We start from the raw sequence: 12,595 nt of genomic DNA, 5'->3' as shown, positions 1-12,595 counted from the left end.
GTTCTTTACACAAAATACCCGTTCTTTGGGGTTTTTTATTAGGTTAACGCTGGCTCCGGCTCCTCGTGGCCCCAAATCTGCCGCTGCAGCCCCCGCCACAACCGCTTTTGTTCCCGCGTCCGTCCCCGGGATCCACCGGATCCCCCAGATCCCCCCGGGAGCCAAACAAAAGGATTAAATCCCACGGGTTGGGTTTTTTTTGTAGGTTGTTGATGGCGCGGCGACAACCAGCGGCTCCCGCCCTTCCCACGAAACGTGTTTCCGAACCCCAATTTCGCTTTTGATATAAACCGGCGCTGTTCTCCCCCGTTTTAGCCCTGTGGGCACGACCAGCCCCGCTCGGGCTGCACGGAAATATTGTCTGAAGGGGGGTTTTGGTAGAAAATACCACACAGCCCGGCCTGGCGGGAGAGGCCGGAGCGGAGGAGCCGCCGGAGCAGCGCCCGGACCCCGCGGAGGCCCAGGCGGGAGGGCCCGGCCGGGGCGCCCCCCCGCGCACCGGCCCCGGAGGAGGCCGCGGACTCTCGGACGAGCCGCCGGTGCCGCCCCGGGCCGGGCCAGCGCGCCCCGCGCCGCCCGAGCGCTGACAGGGGGAGCGGGCGCTGGCGGGAGCGGCGCCGCCAACCACCTCAGGGCCGGCGGGGACCCCCGCGCTCCGCTCCCGCGGACACGGAGGCCCGGCCGCGCCGCCCCGCGCTGCCGGCTCGGCCCCCCGCCGCTCCCCGGGCGCTCCCCGGGCGCTCCCCGGGCGCTCCCCGGCCCCTCCGCGGCGGGCGGCGCTGCCCGGAGCCGCGCTCCAAACACACAAAATGGCGGCGGCCGCCGCTCCCCCACCGCCCGCTCGGCCGCCATCGCCGGTGCCTCGGCCCCGCCGCGCTGCCGCCAATCAGGAGCCGCCGTGCTGCTGCCGCTGGGCTTGGCGGAGCCAATGGAAACGAGACTCGTACGGGGGCGCCTCCGCCGCGGGGGCTTGTGGGGGTTGTAGTCCCGCGCTCCGGCGGGGCCGCGGGGGCAGGGCGGCTGCAGACTCGCTGTCCCATGATGCTGAGCGGCGAGCGCCGCATCCGGGGGAGCGCGTTGCCATGGAGACGGGCGGAGCGGGGCCGGCCCGGTGCCGAGCGCCACCCGCCCCGGCTCGGCCCAGCTCCCGCCGCGGGGCCCGGCGGGACGGACCCGGACCCGGACCCGGACCCGGTGCGAGGCCCGCGCCGCGGAGCGCTCCCGCAGGCCGGGGGCCTTGCAGGGGCCGGGCACTGGGGGCTGTGGCCTCGCCGCAGCGGCCTGTGCGGGGCGGGGGGAGCGGCTCCGGGGGGCTGCCCGGTTTGCAGCGGTACCCAGCTCTAGGCCCGGCCTTCTGGTTCAACCCTCCGGTGCTTAACTCTTCAACAGCCTGATCCTGCGCCAGAACCGGCCCCGGGTGGCGGCTGGGAGACACGGATCATAATTATCAGTAATGGATCACGATTATCAGTAATGGATCACGATTATCAGACATGTCTCCCCTTTGGGTCAAACAGAGAAATAAACTCATCAGCAAAATCAGTTCTAGTGTTAAGGGGCGTTCTTTATTTCATCAGCGCTGGGGAGCACTGGGGATCATCCTCCATAGGTGCCGCAGCGCCTGGACGCTCTTGTGTTCCTCATATTCACATAATTATTGCAAACTCATTACAATTTTTGGAAATTTGTAACATACATCTATACTAATAATTGTGTAATCATAAGGTTAGTATGAAGTTAGTTATAACTGATTAGTTTCTTCTATTAATGACTAAAATACAAGCCAAGCGCTCTGCTGAGCAGTGTATCACTCAGTCTTCCGTCTGTCGTCATGCGGAAGCATCTAAAACTTGAAAAATATCCCTTCAGTTTGCAGGTGGTAAGAAAGACTCGACCATGTCCATTTGCTAATGGAGGGTACGTCTTTTGTAACTGAAGTGTTACGGTAATTTAGCAGCTTCTCTTTATGGGAACGAGCTGAGGTGATGATTCTCACCCCAAATTCCTCTCTGCCCATTCCCAGCTCCCAGGGCGACTCTGAGCTCCATCTCGGACCCCAAGGACAGTGTGGACTCCAAGAGCAAAGTCCACAAAGAGCTTTTTCAAGTGTCTCCCTTGGATCTTGTCCCAAACTTGCAGTCTTGCCCCTGGCAATGGTGACTGCTCGGTGGCTAAGCCGTGGATGTTACAGACAGAACCACAGAATCCCAGAGTGTCAGGGGTTGAAGGGCCCTGGGAAGCTCATCCAGTGCAATCCCCCCATGGAGCAGGAACACCCAGATGAGGTTACACAGGAAGGTGTCCAGGCGGGTTGGAATGTCTGCACAGAAGGAGACTCCACAACCCCCTGGGCAGCCTGGGCCAGGCTCTGCCACCCTCACCAGGAACAAGTTGCTTCTCATCTTTCAGTGGAACCTCCTGTGTTCCAGTTTGCACCCATTGCCCCTTGTCCTGTCACTGGTTGTCACCAGAAGAGCCTGGCTCCATCCTCCTGACACTCCCCCTTTCCATATTGATCCCCAGGAATGAGTCCCCCCTCAGTCTCCTCTTGTCCAGCTCCAGAGCCCCAGCTCCCTCAGCCTTTCCTCACACGGGAGATGCTCCACTCCCTCCAGCATCTTGGTGGCTGCGCTGGACTCTCTCCAGCAGTTCCCTGTCCTGCTGGAACTGAGGGGCCACAGCTGGACACAAGATTCCAGGTGTGGTCTCCCCAGGGCAGAGCAGAGGGGCAGGAGAACCTCTCTGACCTACTGACCACCCCCTTCTAACCCACCCCAGGTCCCATTGGCTTCCTGGCCACAAGGGCCCAGTGCTGGCTCATGGTCACCCTGCTGTCCCCAGGACCCCCAGGTCCCTTTCCCCTACACTGCTCTCTAACAGGTCATTCCCCAACTTAGACTGGAACACACAGGGCGATGTGGGGGAATAATGTGTATTTTGGGGATCAGGATGCATAAAAGGCAAAACAAAAGCAATACATTTTGCATAAAGCTGAAAAAACAGGCTCTCCATATGAAGGTAGATGTTTTGGTTTATCCTTTCTCAGTGGGCCCAGGTCGTGTCCTGGTGCAATTTCGGGAGGAACGATGCAGGAATCAGCCTGTGCAGCTGCTTGAAGTTTTTTAAATCCAATTCTGCTGTTAGAAAAATAAAAAAAGGTTGTTTTTCCTGGGCTGGTAAACCTCAAAATCAGACCCCCCACCCCACTATGTTTATGGGTTTAATGGGTGGGGGTTAATTGTGCTGAACATTTTCTATCTGTAGGGTTGGTGCTGGAGATCCCTGGCTGTTCCTGCAGAAAGGGGATGGGGAGGTGTAAAATGGGCCAGATCTTGGGATCTGGGCAGGAAGGAGGGGGACAAATCCACCTCTGTGCTCCGTCTGTCCCAGTACAATTTGGGGGGCAGTGGGGGACAGAAACCCCCTTTGCAGAGACCCGGGGGGGCCGGTGACATCAGTGCCACATCCACAGCGGGGGAGATGTTGAGGTGTTCACAGGGGACATGGTTGTTGCTCCTCACACCCCGAGTTCACGGGGAGCTCCTGGTGCCCACACACCCCTACAAAACACAGGATCCCCAATTTGGGGGGTTTTCTGTGTCAGGAGCGAGGTCTCGGTAGCTGTGACATTGGCAACTCGAGGAGCAGACAGTCCCCAATGGGCGCAAGGGGTTTTGCCTCCCCGCGTGTCCCGTTTCCCACAGTTTTGTGCTTTCAGAGGCTCAGAGCCCGACCACAGCCCTGGGTGTCCTCATAGCGGGACCCCAACATCCACAACCGAGCTCCAGGTGGGGACATGGAGGCGTTTGCAGGAGCAAGGGAGCAGCCTGACATGCTGATAACACACACCTCGCTGGCCGCTGGACTTATCTCCCAGCCCGGAGCCGTCCCAGCACAACCGAGCCACACACATGTGCCGAATCATCCAGCGCCCGGCCCCGTCTACCTCGTACATGACACAGCAGGAGCAACAGCAAGGTTGCCGTTATTTATTGCCAATGTGCCATTATTTTTTGGCCCTAGCGGCCCGCAGGGTGGCTGGACGATCTGAAGGCAAAACCCCACTGCCCCTGCTGCTCTGCGGTCCCGTCCCGAGCGGCTCCGCGGTCCCCGGGCTGGGGGGCTCAGGTCCCGGCGGTGCCGTGGTCGAGGGTGGACGGGGAAGCTGGAGGATCTGGCAGAAACCCCGCGCAGGGCTGATCCCCACATTGCCGGTGCTGGGGGTTTTTGTGTCTTAGCCCCTCCATACCCGGGGTGTTTGGTTGAGCAATCTGGGAGCAGCCACTGACCCATCTGCCACCCATGGGTCGTCCCGCCCTTCATGGCACCCAACAGTCTGGGTGCTGTGTCCCTTTCCACACCTCTCAGGAACATTTTGGGGACACCAGCTGTCACTTTACAACCCTCGTCTTGCAGAACTGGCCTCCCGCAGGCCGGCAGACTGGGCTGGGTTTGCCCCCAGGCTTTGCAGGAACCAGTAGTACTCCAGGCTGGGTTTAAACCCATGACATAGCGGGGGTGCCTCCTTCCAGAGCAATTTTGGGGCTGGATTTGCAGTCGGAGGGGGGTTTTCACACCGTAGCCGCAGGATCGCGCTGCTGCGGGTGAAGCAGAGCGGCAGCCGGGCTGGATGGGGCAGGGAGCTGCGTGTTGGGACGGGCCGGAGCTTGAGCAAAACTCCGAGTGCTGGGGCAGAGGAGGAGCCAGGGGAGCCCAGCGCTGGCAAACAGCCCCCAGCCCAGCTCCCACACCTGCCTGTCCCGGCATTGCTGCAGGTCAATGGGCACTGTGGGCAGCACTGGGGTTGGGAGCGGGTGGCATGGCCGGGACACACAGCCCTGCCCTAGAGTCATAGAATAGAATCACAGAAGCATTTTGGTTGGAAGACACCCTCAGGATCATCAAGTTCATCCATAACCCAACTCCAGCACTAACCCATATCACTAAGAACCTCGTCTAAACGTCTTTTAAACCCCTCCAGGGATGGTGACTCCAGCACTGCCCTGGGCAGCCTGTTCCAATGCCCCACAGCCCTTTGGGGAAGAAATTGTTCCCACATCCAACCTCAACCTCCCCTGGCGCAACTTGAGGCCGTTTCCTCTGCTCCTGGCGCTTGTTCCTGGGGAGCAGAGCCCGACCCCCCTGGCTCCAAGCTCCTTTCAGGCAGTTCAGAGATCAGAAGGTCTCCCCTCAGCTCCTGTTCTCCAGCTGAACCCCCCAGGTCCCTCAGCCGCTCCATCACACTTGTGCTCCAGCCCCTCACCAGCTCCGTTCCCTTCTCTGCACTCTCTCCACTATTTCAATGTCCTTCTCATGATGAAGGGCCCACCTGCCTGCACATCTGCCTGCACATCTGCCTGCACGCTGCTGTTGGGAACCCTTGGCTGCCCGCACATCACCCGGTGCTGTCCCCAGGGCACCAGAAGGCCCAGCCTGTCACCCGCTGTCACCTGAGACAGTTTGCTTTGCTCTGTCTTTCTCTTCAGGCCGAAGCTGATGTGACACGTCCCCCAGCACCGGCACAGCTTTCACACCCACGGCCACCCAGCGCCCGGCTCCCAGCATCCATCATCCCAGCATCCATCCCAGTGCCCAGCACTCATCTCTCCAGCACCTGAGCACCCAGCATCCACCTCCCAGCACCTCAGTGCCCAACACCTGACTCCCAGCATCCATATCCCAGTTTCCCTATCTCCCAGCATCCAGCACCCAGCATCCATCACCCAGCACCCCAGCTCCCAGCATCCCAGCACCCATCTGCCAGTACCCCACCGTCCAGCACCCATTTCCCCGTCCCCCAGCACCCATCTCCCAGCACTCATCTCCCCAGTACCCGTCTCCCAGTTCCCATCTCACAGTACGAACTGCTCCCCTCCGTCCTGAACACAAGGGGGCGACAGAGTCGGACTCCCGCGCCACGGCCTGGCCCCGCCTACTGTCGGGTATGGCCCCGCCCACCGCAGCATACACACATCTGGCCCCGCCCACTGCCCGCTATGACCCCGCCCATCTCGTTGCGCAACGGTCTTGCCCCCGCTCCCGCTCTTAGCCCCGCCCCCGGCGCTTGCGCACCGGCCCCGCCCACAGGCGACACAGCCCGTGCGTGGCCCCGTCCCACGGGTCACCTCGGTCGGGTCACCTGGGGCCCACACGTGTCCCCCGAGTCTCCATATGTCCCCACGTGTCCCCATGTCCTCTGGGCTTCCCTGCCTGTCCCCAGGTCCCTCGGGTGTCCCCATGACCTCTGAGTGTCCCCTGGTCCTCTGGGTGTCCCCACATGTCCCCGGGTCCCCACTGCATCTCCTGAGTCTGCCCCATGTCCCCTGAGTGCCCGGGTGCAGCCCATGGTGGTGGCGTGTCGCTGCCGAGGTGTCACCATGGCATCCCCAGGGACTCCAGGCTGGTGTCACCGGGCTGCCCCCGTGTGAGTCTCCACCTCGGCTGGTGCCAGAGGGTGGGACAGGGATAGGACAGGGATGGGACAGGGATGGGCAGCAGCTCCCGAGGGATCCGCCCTCCGGCCGAGCGCTGGATCCCGCTGTGTCCCCGCGGGGACAGCAGGTGCTGCCACCCCCGCACTGGTCCCCCGATGCTCCAGGTCATTTTTCCCCTCCTGCCCTTTTTTTGCTCATTTTTACTGCTCGTCACCAGCATGAGCATCAGGCCAACGCTGACACCGAGTGGCTCCTGGGACCCCCCCGCACACTGGGGACAAATCCAGCCCTCCCCCTGCACTGTGACCAGCCCGGTGTCACCCACATGTCCCCATCCTGCCCCAGCGAGGAGCCCAAGTGGGGTCAGGAGCCACAGCCGGCGATGCCGCCATCGCCCAGGCCAGGTCTGCGTCCCCCTCCGCGGGCAGGATGTGACCAGCCATCCCCCATCGTCACCCAGCCTGTCCCCTCCCAGCCCATCGCCGTGTCCTACTCCTGTCACCAACGTCCCCAGCAGTCGATATCCCAGCGGGCCGAGCCGAGCGCGCTGCCGGCATCACCGCGCCGGGAGCACCCGCTGCATCCCTGACCCGCGGAGACCCCCGGCTGGGGGCAAGGACACGGGGACAGTGGTGGTGGCCCTGCCACCGCCCCAGCTCTGGGGACGCTTGTCCTGACACCCTGCCGGCGGCTGTGGACTTTGTGCCGAGCGCAGGAGCGGCGGTGACAGTGACATGTCTGCCAGTGCTGGCAGAGCCCCAGATCACCCGTGAGACCCAGCTCCGCACAGCAGGTAACACCAGGGTGACAGCCCCTCTGCTCGGGGGGGCCGTGATGTGGGGATCCCCAGGGAGGATGGGTCCCCCTATGGTGTCACTGCCCCATCTGCGGATCTGGAGGCAGCTCCAGGGGGGAATCACGGCATTTTAAAGCAGGGGAAACTGAGGCACGGCAGTGTAGCCACTGCCAGGGCGACCGCGCAGTCCCGCTTTTGGGGGAGAAATGCTGGAAAACCCCATTTTTGTTCCAAAAACTCCTCCAAACTTGGTGGAGTTTTGCTACAACCTGCTCCGCTGAGCCAAGCTCACCTGGGGAAGCCCAAAGCCCAGGACGGGTTTTGGGGAGAGCGATGGCTCTGGTGGGATATTGGCTGCAGGTGGAGCTGGGGGGAGCAGGTGTGGGTGCTCAGCCCCTCTGTGGGAACCCACCCATGGGTGGGGCGGGGGAGGGATGTGCCTGGGGATGGGATTTATCTCCCAAGAAGGCTCAAAATCTGGATTTGTCCTGGGACGGCTGAGCTCTCTGCTGCGTATTGAGGTGTGTCAGGTCTCTGCAGCCCCCTCATGGGATTTTTCTGGCTGAGCCCCTGTGTGGTGCCAAATGGCGTGTTGGGGGGTTTGGGACCGTGATGCTGGACCTGGTTTGGGGAGGGATGTGATGATGTTGGTGGTTGTTTACCCCTCAAGTCCGGAAACTCCGCTGGGAAGGAAAGGGAGGGGAGAGCCAGGGCTGTTCCCAGCACCGCAGGGGGGGGATGCTCCCGGTTGTGCCCCGAGGTGTCTCCATCTGTGTGTTTCTGGTGGTCCTGGACCGCCAGCATCGCCCCTTCCTCCCCCCCAGCTCTGTGGTGGCTCCGCAGTGACCAGGAGGGATCAGGGACCTGCTGGTGGCCTGGGGCAGGGCAGGACAGAACGGTGACAGGTCAGTGCTGTGGCTGTTGGGGTTTGGGTGCTGCTGCCCAGCACCCTTGGGTGTCATCACTGTATCCTTTGCATAGATGAAGCGGGGGGGGGATGTGCATAAGGAAACAGGTCCTTTGCCCTTGAAATGTGCCTTTTCCTGGGGATTTCCTGGCTGATGCAAGACGGGGCCTGAGAAAAACAGCAGCTTTGAGCCCAAGTTGCTGCTGACAAGCGGTTTCCCCGCCTGGGGAGAAGGGACCTGCTTTAAAATGGAGTTTAGCCCCTTGCTGGGTGTCTGTGTGCCTGTGAAGATGTCAGCTCTTGGGTGCGGTGAGGAGGCTGGGTGGAGGTGGAGAGATGCTGGTGGTCTCCTGTGGCAGGGACAAGGTGCAGGGCTCTGGGGAGCAGACACACGGACATCGCTTGTCTCTGTCCCCCTGTCCCAGCGCAGGCTGCCAAGAGCCTTGTGGACACATCCAGCATCGTCCTGACCATACCAGCACCCAGGAAGGAGCTGGTGGCACCAACATGTCCCAGGCAGAAGGTACAGCTGAGCCCTTGGTCTGTCCTGGGGGAGGCACAGGCTTTGCATGGGGACCCTAGTCTTGGTGTGAGCCCCCAAAATCAGCACTAACCTGCATCCCATACTGTTTAATCGCCCCATTTCACTTGGGTTTTTGATTCTAAAAGCACCTTCCACCCCAAACCCTGATTTACTGGGTGCTGGGATGCTGCAGGAGCTCCTGTCCCCGTGTCCCTCCCAGGTCCCATCCACACCATGTGGGGAGGGTGGTCAGACTGGATGGAACTGGGGGCGGGAGGATAGATACTGGAAGGGAAGCAGAGGCAGCTGGTCCCAGAGCATGAGGGATCCCCGCTCCATCCCTCCCAGGAGACGAGGAGACCTTCGAACACTGCGATGTGGTCATCAACACCCAGGACAAGGTTTCGGATGTGTACACACAGCTGGAGAAGCTGGGAGAGTAAGTGGGAGTCCCATGTCCCCATCTCTTGGGGGTGGCTCTCTCTGTGGGGTGGTGGCTCCTCCGTCCCTCATCCTCGCTCTGTCCCAGGGGGAAATTTGGGACAGTGTACCGGCTGCAGGAAAAAGCCACCGGCAAAATCCGTGCTGGGAAATATTTCCGGACGCGGACAGCCAAGGAGAAGCAGGCGGCTCGGGCCGAGGTGGAGCTCATGAACCTGCTGCATCACCCGCGCCTCGTGCAGTGCCTCGCGGCCTTCCAGCGCTCCGCCGAGCTCGTCATGATCATGGAGTAGTGAGTACGGGGGCAGAGTCACGGTTTTGGGTGGTGGGGACAGTGCTGGGCCCTGCAAGGAAGAGCACTGAAGGTGGGGAGGGTTCTCTGCACCATGTGGTGCTGGGATGGGACATAGGGTGGATGGGAAACCTGGAGATATGGGTGGTGAGATGCTCCCAGAGCTCTGAGTCTGTGTTTCCTGGTAGGGCTGTTCCTCCTTGGGCTGGTTGACCTCAACAGGGTCCCCAAGACATTGTCTTCCCCTAGTGTGGCAGGTGGGGAGGGGTCCCTGCACCATGGGGTGTTGCTATGAGGTGTAGGATGGATGTGGAACCTACAGACCCTGGAGTAATGGGTGGTGAGACCCTTTCAGAATGATGACTGTGGGTTCCATGGTGGGGCTGCTTCTTCTTGGGGCTGGTAGACTGCAGCAGGGTCCTCATCACCTTATCCTCACCCAGTGTGGCAGATGGGGAGGGCTCATTTCAACATGGGATGGAGGATACATGGAGAACCTGCAGACCCTGGAGCTATGGGTGGCGAGACCCTTCCAGAGCACCAAGTCTGGGTTCCGCAGCAGGGCTGCTCCTCCTTGGGCTGGTAGATCCCAATGGGGTCCCAAGCACCTTGTCCTCCCGCAGCGTGGCGGGTGGGGAGCTCTTTGAGCGCATCGTGGACGATGACTTTGAGCACACGGAGCCCAGCAGCACCCAGTACGTGCGGCAGATCCTGGAGGGGCTGCAGTTCATGCACGGCCAGGCTGTTGTCCATCTCGACCTCAAACCTGAGAACATTGTTTGTGTCAGCCCGGGCAGCCACTGGATCAAGATCATCGACTTTGGCTTGGCGAAGAAGCTGGGTGAGTGGGGATGGGGGGTCCTGGGGGACCAGGGCAGGGACTGTCACCATCACAGGGACATGATCCCACTGGGTGTGTAAGCAAGGAGCTGGACACCCTCCTGCCCATGCTTTTGGGATGGTCACCCCTGTGGCATCAGATCAGGGCACATCATGGTGACCTGAAGATGCTCTGGGGAAACCTTCATGCCCCTAGCTCTGCCTCTGAGGTGGGGACACCTGACACCCCCAGCCCTGTGGATGCCCAGCACCCAGAGGTGCTCTAGGAGATCACCAAGACCTGAAATGGGTCCTGGCAGGGGGCAGCTCCACCTGGACACGGGCTCATCCACCCATGGATGGGGTGCACTGGACACTTGCCCTGAGGGGGTCCCAGGAGGACACTTGTCCTGGGGAGGTCCCAGCTGGACACCTGCCCCAGGGTCTCCATCTTCTCCGCAGCTCCAGACACCCCCGTGACGGTGTTGTACGGCACCCCCGAGTTCATGGCTCCTGAAGTGGTTGCCTTTGAGCCCGTGGGCTTCACCACGGACATGTGGAGTGTTGGTGTCATCTGCTACATCCTGTGAGTGGCCTTCTGGGGACAGCAGGTTGGGTTGGAGGGGGCTGAGCTGTCACTGATGTCCTCGTGTCACCTCTTCAGGCTGAGCGGGGAGTCCCCATTCCAAGGGGACAATGACATGGAGACGCTGAGCAACATCACAGCTGCCCAGTGGGACTTTGAGGAGGAGACCTTCTCGGAGATCTCCCAACAAGCCAAGGACTTCATCTGTCAACTGCTGCAGAAGGATCCCCGGTAGGACCTGGAGGTGGCTGTGGGGTCAGAGCTGGGCTGGGTTTTGGGGTGCCAAGGGGGATGGGTGGGGGGAAAATGCTCAATGCGTTTGGCAGAGGGGATGCTCCATGTGGCCATGCGAATTGCTGAGGTGGTACAGCCCCCCATGACCACCCCATCTGTCCCCAGCCACCGTCTGTCCAGCGCGGGGGCTCTGCTGCACCCCTGGCTGCAGCAGCCCCAGCCCAGCAACACCAAGGTCCTGTCCAAGGAGAGGATCAAGCAGTTCCTGACGCGTCGGAAGTGGCAGGTACCCGGGGGGATGATGAGGACGTGGGGATGGGGATGGCTTTGGTGGGGCTCAGTGCTGCTCCTCTTCTCTCCAGAAAACAGGCAAAGCTCTGCTGGCCCTCAACAGGTTGACCCTGCTGTCCCAGAACCCAGAGAGGAAAGTGTCAGAGAGTCAGGATGAGGAAGGTGATGGCCCCTGATGCATCATCCCCTGTGCACCCCACCAACTCATCCTCTGCTCTGCCACCCCCAACTCCTGCTCCTGCACAGCTTCTCCCTCTTTTGCTCCAACCTGGTGCCACCAGACACCTGGACCTGTCCTCAGTGTCACATTACTGCTCCAAGGTCCTCTCCATCCCCATCCCCAAGGGTCTATTTCTGCAGCCTTGGAATAGGCACATCCCACCCATCAGTGCTGGGATCCACGTGTGATCCAGAGCTGATCCTCACGGGACCTGGCCCATAGGTGCCACATGTCCCTCCAGCATAGGAGGGAGGTTGAACTCTGCCATCTTCTCACCGTTCCCTATGTCCATCTGCCCGCAGATCTGGGCCGCAGCCTGGAGGACCAAACCTCTGGGTCTCTGCCCCAACGAGGACACAGTTTCTCAGAGCTGGTGGACCAAAAGGAGGAGGAAGATGTGAGCTCTGTGGCTGCAGGAGAAGCAGAGACGAGTGGCAGTGTGTCCGTGCCACCCCAGCCCAGGCCCACCTAGAGCAGCTGGTGTGAGAGGAGCAGGGAGCGATGGGGATGAAACCTCCTCCAGCAGCTCCCACCATGACCCCACCAGCATGGGGTAGACCCAGACCCCAGCGTCCTCTCCTGTGGATGAGCTCTGGTGTCCCACAGTGTCCCTGTGCTGGTGTGGGGACAGCCATGCCTGGTGTCCCCAGCAAGGAGCCAGTGCTTCTGTCTGCATGGCCACCTGGGGTCGACATTCACCAATAAAGCACTGAGGATCTCTGCACTCCTTGTGCTGCTCATTTTTTCCCCAAAAAGTCTCTGGGAGATGTGGGAAAGAGCTGCCCAAGCTGTGTCCACCCTTCAGGAGCTGGCACCAGGTTTTCTCCCCACCTCGACCACCCTTTCTGGGACAACTGTGGCACCAGCAGGGCTGGAGGGGGTCCCTAAGCTGTTCTGTGACCTCCAACCTTCTAAGGAGGCAACGTGGGTGGAAATTGGGTTTTGGGAAGCCCTCACCTTCAACAAGAAGTTGGGGAGGAACAGCCCCAGGCACCAGTATGTGCTGGGGGACACCCACTGGGAAGCAGCTTGGCAGAAATAGAGCTGGGTGT

The 12,595-nt window shown here is 61.1% G+C and overlaps 1 protein-coding gene across 1 annotated transcript; it reads left to right on the top strand.

Moving 5' to 3' along the window:
- The first annotated feature begins 6,931 nt into the window (after nucleotides 1–6,931).
- LOC102088141 (myosin light chain kinase, smooth muscle) lies at nucleotides 6,932–12,267 on the top strand. The gene is made up of 11 exons (XM_065039829.1): nucleotides 6,932–7,227; nucleotides 8,055–8,135; nucleotides 8,568–8,660; nucleotides 9,009–9,099; nucleotides 9,190–9,393; nucleotides 10,017–10,234; nucleotides 10,675–10,798; nucleotides 10,877–11,029; nucleotides 11,198–11,318; nucleotides 11,395–11,485; nucleotides 11,846–12,267. Exons 3-11 carry the CDS (start codon nucleotides 8,645–8,647, stop codon nucleotides 12,013–12,015), a joined length of 1,188 nt encoding a protein of 395 aa, XP_064895901.1. The 5' UTR covers nucleotides 6,932–7,227; nucleotides 8,055–8,135; nucleotides 8,568–8,644; the 3' UTR covers nucleotides 12,016–12,267.
- Nucleotides 12,268–12,595: the final 328 nt, after the last annotated feature.

Source organism: Columba livia, chromosome 23 (genome assembly GCF_036013475.1).
Source record: "Columba livia isolate bColLiv1 breed racing homer chromosome 23, bColLiv1.pat.W.v2, whole genome shotgun sequence".
NCBI classification, from domain to species: domain Eukaryota; kingdom Metazoa; phylum Chordata; class Aves; order Columbiformes; family Columbidae; genus Columba; species Columba livia.
The sequence above is the reverse complement of the archived record's forward strand: the minus strand, read 5'-3'. Positions and strand labels throughout refer to the sequence as shown.

What these genes read in the sequence shown, in the direction of transcription:
- LOC102088141 (XM_065039829.1), top strand. An exon ending in TGGCTTGGCGAAGAAGCTGG is followed by an intron (nt 10,235 to 10,674) that starts GTGAGTGGGGAT and finishes TCTTCTCCGCAG; the next exon opens with CTCCAGACACCCCCGTGACG. An exon ending in TGACGCGTCGGAAGTGGCAG is followed by an intron (nt 11,319 to 11,394) that starts GTACCCGGGGGG and finishes TCTTCTCTCCAG; the next exon opens with AAAACAGGCAAAGCTCTGCT.